Genomic DNA, 6,000 nt, shown 5'->3' with positions numbered 1-6,000 from the left:
TTTAATAGAATGACATGAATTAAATACTACACATGATTAGCATTAATTGCAAAGTCTTACCAAATACTTCGTTTGTTAACACCTACTAATAAACACAATGTTAGTTGTTCCCTGTTCCTTTTCCATATTGTATTATTGTTTACACTAGAGTGACCCACTCCCAATTCTAGAGTAATGAAAAAATATAGACAAATACTATAAACAATAACAAGTTAAACAACAAACTAATAAAATTTGATTCTGTTATAATAGTGACAATAAAAACTTAGGGGGTGAACTTTGAGGCATTCTCATTTTGTAAGATTATGCATTGTAATATTTTATTTGTATAAGTAAACATTTTGAGCAAACAAGAACACTTAGAATCACAAAAGTCAAATTCATTGTCATAAAGCAATAAATATTTAAATCATTATTTGTCAATTTCTAGCAAACCACATTTATTTTAATACTTTAATTTTGTGCGAAAAATAATATACAGGGTGACCATTAAGTCTTAGGACGACTTTATAACTTTTAAACGACAAGAGATATCATAACCAAATTTGGTATACCGTTACTGGAAATTGTAAGCTACTTTTCTGTGTACATAGTGGTCGGATTTCACTTTTGGGTGTATTAGTTATTTTTTATGTAATAATGGTATTAAACAGTTTTTAAACTTTGAACAGCGATTTCTTTCGACTGGATCAACCTTTTGAAGTCCAGTTTGCGGCATTGTTTTCAGTTTAAGTAGACATTTAAAATGATGTGCAACTCAACATAAGCTGCCATTAAAGATTTTTTATAACCCCCGACGGGCCGTCCCCCAAAGGTGAAATTCGACCACCATGTACACAGAAAAGTAGCTTACAATTTCCAGTAACGGTATAACAAATTTGGTTGCGATATCTTTTGTCGTTTAAAAGTTATAAAGTCGTCCTAAGACTTAATGGTCACCCTGTATAACTGTATGAGCTTGAAATATTCTGTATCTTCACACATGCATTTGTTTTTGATTTATGGCTGGAGGGTTGAGGAGTCCTCAGATTAGAGGAATATTGGGGAATGTAGCAGGATGCTAGATGCAAAGTAAATATACCCGCTTCCCTTAGTGACTGAGAGGTAGATATCAGCACCCTTCAATTGACCTTGATTTTGCTAATCCTGGTAAATCTAAGATGGAATTCTTGGTAGTGCGAGCTGTGGGATTACCATTAATAGTTTGTACAACAGACACTTAGTACTGTGGGGTTCTAAGTCAAAGTATATCGCTTTCCTTGTCGAGGGGGCGGATGATCTGGTTTATTTAACAGAGCCTCCTTAAAACCATGAGATCTCTAATTATAAGTACTCCTATTCTCCTAATCAGATCACTGGGAAGGTTCTCAAACTGGTTCTCAAGGGAACTTTGTGCAGATATAAACTAGAACCTCTATGATTGAGATGGGAGAACCATCAGCTCAAGATGAATGAAGTGTCAACTGTTGAGGAAACCCTGAACTGAGAAACTGAGTACATCTTTCTAACAATCGAAGACAAGACCTACTGAACCCCGAGGATGACATTATGCCAAAGGAATCCGATGAAACTGAGAGGAAATATCATCTAAAGGGATTGAAAACTATGATAAAAAAACAATAAAATAATAATCATACATACCTGGGGGATAATTATATGTAAGTAAATATTTTTCTCAATTTTGATTCACATTTATAATTTGATTGAAATTTACTCACCAATTCAAGTAGATATTTGTTTATACCAAGACTTTCGAAGGCAAACAGAAACAAATCATAATTTCAACACGAACTTGAAAAAATACAGTTTATATACTATGCACTTTAGTACTACTTATGAACTATCAGTCATGTATGGGTGGAAAGGCAGTGTTATTTGTTCAAACTGGCCACAGCTTGTTGTGCTGCTTCGTCAAAGCTGTTTGCAAACAGTATTGGCAGACCCGATTCTTTCATTATTCTCTTCCCTTCATTTACATTTGTTCCTGGAAAACATCAAATTATTCAGATTCCATTGATATACTTAAAGTATACTACTTTTACAAGTAATTCAACATTTTCTCATATTGCTATAAATCTTAAAAATTTTTAAGAGCGACTGTACTGGTGGAAGGTCCAATAAGAACAATTTTAATCCCAAAAGAATTTTACATCCTTATTTTTGGCCGGAAGCACGTTAAATTTAAAGACATAATTAATACATACCACATTTGTATTACTGATATTAAAACTGGTTATTTAAGATACAATCTCAAACTGTACTATTATATTTTTTGCATATTAACAGTATAAACTTCACAAGAAAAACTTTAATGTTGTTATACTAGTAGAGGAACCGACAATAGTGTATAAATATATATTAATCATATGTTTAAATATTATACTGACAACATCTGTTTTTTATTAAGACTTACTACTTTAATACCAAAATCACGTAATATTCGTTATATTGGTTGTTTAAGAGCAGGAGATGATTAACACCATTTTAAATTTATGTTTTCTTATTCCCAAGTCGTTCTATAAATGGCAAGTTTTAGGAAGCTATTACTTAAGGTAAGACTTCCAAATTTTGTATGTGTGATCTAATTTATAATGATATCATTATCATTTAAGTATAATATTAAAATAAATTAACATTTAAAATGAAATTATGAACTTGTTTCACATTAAAAAGTTTTATTGTTATATGTTAAAAACGTTGAAATCTGAGTAAATAATATAAAAAGTTATCAACTCTAATGAAAAAAACTACATTCTTTATATGAGTATTGATGACAATATTTATTCCTTTCCTTCGTAATTTTGGTGAATACAATATAAAAGAGGTAGGTAGTGTAAGGGTTAAAATGAGATATATCTCATTTATAAAATTATGACCAAAAATGTTGGGTGAGATTTTTTAAGGTTTAAAATTGTTCTTACAGGGTTAAAATTAAGATTAAAGACAAGGCAGCAGCCAGTACAGCCAGCTACTGGCAAAGATTTCATAGGCACAGTTACAAAAATATTTCACTGTGACAGTAAAACTCACACACACAAATTTAACAATACAATTCTTAGAAATTATTCTAGTTACGATGGTCACTCTGTAAGTTTTGAGGTACAGCACAATAATCTTATCATTCTTATCTGATTTTCCGAGTGCCAATGAGTACCCGACAGCAACTTAGGGTTCATCAGTGTACTTTTGGTGTCCGTTTGGAAAGATAAATTTCGTGAAGTCATGGAGTTATTTATCTAGAGGCATTTTCAGGCTATGATTTTCAATGAGTTTTGTAACAAGATCAGTGCATTGTATTTCTCAAAATTACATTTCGTTCTGAAGCACTATCTCGTGCTACTGGTTTTAGGTGGTATTCGGAATTTCAAAAGCTTCTTACTGCTATAGCTAATGTCTCATTTAAAGAATTTAATCCTGCTTGGTCTAAAGTGTATAAATCCAGAGATAAAACTCTGTTGGAAAGGAAATATCTTGCTGGTCTTAGAGTCCAGCTCGAACAGAGGATGAAAAATGTTGAATTAAATATCACCATAAAGTATCCCAACGTACTCCCGCCATTGTTAAGAAGCAAAAAAAATCTAAGCAAATCCAATAGTAACCCTAAACTTAAGTCATGTTACCAGAATTTTAATGGACTAAGAACTAAAATTCAAGATTTAAGTTTGAATATTTGTTTATTTGATGTAACTACCCTAACTGAAACAAACTTATCAGTAGACATAAATAATAGTGAGTTACACTTGCATAATTATAACATATTTAGAGTGGACAAGTCCAAAGACACTAGTACCAAAATGGCTGGTGGGGGTGTTTTTTCTGGCGATAAAGAGAGAACTTAGATGTAGTCAGGTCAACGGTCCTGCTTGCGGTGTGGAATATGTATATGTTGTGGTTAACTTCTATGCCAATTCCTTACACAAAATGTTGTTATAGTAGTTTATATTCCTCCGAATCAGCCTTTTGATAAATACAACAGTTTTTGTAATGCTGTGGATAATATTTTAAACGGTTGCACCCACTACTCATCGACTACAATTATGGGTGACTTAACCTGCTCAACATTTCTTGGAACAACTCACTTGCTTCTATCCCTGCACATGCTTGCCGGCTGTTTGACTTATCTGCGTTTCATTCATTACAGCAATGTAATCTCACTTGAAATGCCAACAATGTAATTCTGGACTTGGTGTTTACGTCCAGCACTGGAAGCACTCAACGAGTTGAGCATGCTGACTCGATTGTTCCTCTGGATCTCCATCATCCAGCTGTGTTCCTAGAGCTAAGTACTTATCATTGTCCACCTTCTCCCAAATGCACATATGTTAAACATATCAACAACAACAACACAACATTGGTGCCCTATTGACTAATCTGTCAGAAATGGAATTTAATCTTGATCCTGATTATGATATCAATGACTACTCTCAAAGTCTTCTCACGACTATCAGTGAGCGTGTACTGCTATATTCACCTACAAAACAAATTGGCAACTCTAAATTTCCTCTTGGTTTTCTCGTGAGTTGAGGGGATTGGTGGTATTGAAGAAACTTTTGTACAGGCAGTATAAGGAAAGGTTTGATCGCTCCATTTATCTTCAGTTCTCTCATATCAAAGACCAATGTTAACTTCTCTCAAAAAGCTGCTATGATGCCTATCTACTAAGAGTTCAGATGTCTATCTATGATAATATACAAAGCCATAATCAAACATATCCAAGGCACATATTACTGCTCTTTCGGTTGTCACAAATGCGCATCTACTATGTACCTCGTTATTATTCTTCATCATATGGTTGTGTTATGCTTAGTTTAAATATTATCTTAATTTATAGTACAATGTAACAGATCAAAGAGTAAGGAAACAACACAAAACTCGTATATTTAACGATAGTTTGGAAGCTATTGAACACAGCTATCTGGTTATTTGACTAAAATAACCTTGTACTACATAAAATATTATTGAAATACGAAAATATCAAAATTGGCGATGCTACGGCACTCAAAGGGTTAAGAAAAAGAAGTTAATGAGTATTAACTATAGTAAATTATCTGACACTCACCTTCCAAACGGACGATCAAAGGAACTTTAAGTTGCAGAGTTTTTGTGGCATTCACAATACCTTTAGCTATAATTCCACAGTTTACGATTCCTCCAAAAACGTTGACCAACAGTGATTTCACATTTGGATCTAATCATAACAAAACAATATTAGCTTAGTGGAATATTATTTGAAAAACACAATTCACTTTATGAACCACATTAGCTCAAATACATATAAGTCTCAAGCTCATTAAGATCTAATACTTTCAAGTAACAAATTAGGTACTTTATTTGTAACATATTGCGTAAAAGGACTTTGACTGCTTGTAATAAATGTATAAAACTGCACTGGATGTGAAATTAATAAAGAATCTTAAAGCGTTATGTGAAAATTATAAAGCAGCTAGTACATGTGTTAGGTAGAGGTAATAGAGATCGGTAACATTAGATTTTCTTTTCCTGCTGTTACTAAAGTCTGTATAGTACTCTGAAAAATTTCTGCGTTGTTCCTCAAATTACAGAACATTAATTTGAGACAATCACAAACTGCCACTATCAGCACTAACAAACAAGTAATCAAATATATATGAAAGAAAATATCATATGTGTACTAAACTTGTATTATGAAAAATTTAACTATTTTCTCATTAGATTACAGTCATGGACTAAGAAACAACATGACATAAGGCTCCTTATACAAGTTGGACTATTTGGTTTGAACAGTTCGAATCGCCCGACCGATCGTCATGTGTGGGAGGAAGTCGTTCAGGTAAATAATTGGTCGGAGAACTGACGTGCCTGGTTGATTCGGTCGGTTGGCTGTCTGCCGTCTGTAGACTGGTGACAATATTAAGCTGTGTTTACACTGGCAAGTTAAGTTGCGAGAGTATTTGCACAACTGTTGTCGCATAATGTGAACAAAAAACAATTTTACTTACAAGAACTGTCGCAAGCACTTGC

General features: G+C 33.1%; 1 protein-coding gene across 3 annotated transcripts in view; it reads right to left on the bottom strand.

Moving 5' to 3' along the window:
* Positions 1 to 958: 958 nt before the first annotated feature.
* LOC124369010 (succinate--CoA ligase [GDP-forming] subunit beta, mitochondrial) overlaps positions 959 to 6,000 on the bottom strand; it is a 45,069-nt gene continuing 40,027 nt past the window's right edge. For all 3 annotated transcript variants that reach the window (XM_046826635.1, XM_046826633.1, XM_046826634.1), the window contains exons 9-10: positions 5,060 to 5,188; positions 959 to 1,984 (exon numbers count right to left, since the gene is read on the bottom strand). In XM_046826635.1, the coding sequence (XP_046682591.1) occupies positions 1,872 to 1,984; positions 5,060 to 5,188 (242 nt within the window). In that variant the 3' untranslated portion in view covers positions 959 to 1,871. The remainder of the gene's footprint in view (positions 1,985 to 5,059; positions 5,189 to 6,000) is intronic.

This window comes from Homalodisca vitripennis, chromosome X (genome assembly GCF_021130785.1).
Source record: "Homalodisca vitripennis isolate AUS2020 chromosome X, UT_GWSS_2.1, whole genome shotgun sequence".
Classification (NCBI taxonomy): domain Eukaryota; kingdom Metazoa; phylum Arthropoda; class Insecta; order Hemiptera; family Cicadellidae; genus Homalodisca; species Homalodisca vitripennis.
This window is presented reverse-complemented; position numbering and strand designations above follow the sequence as displayed.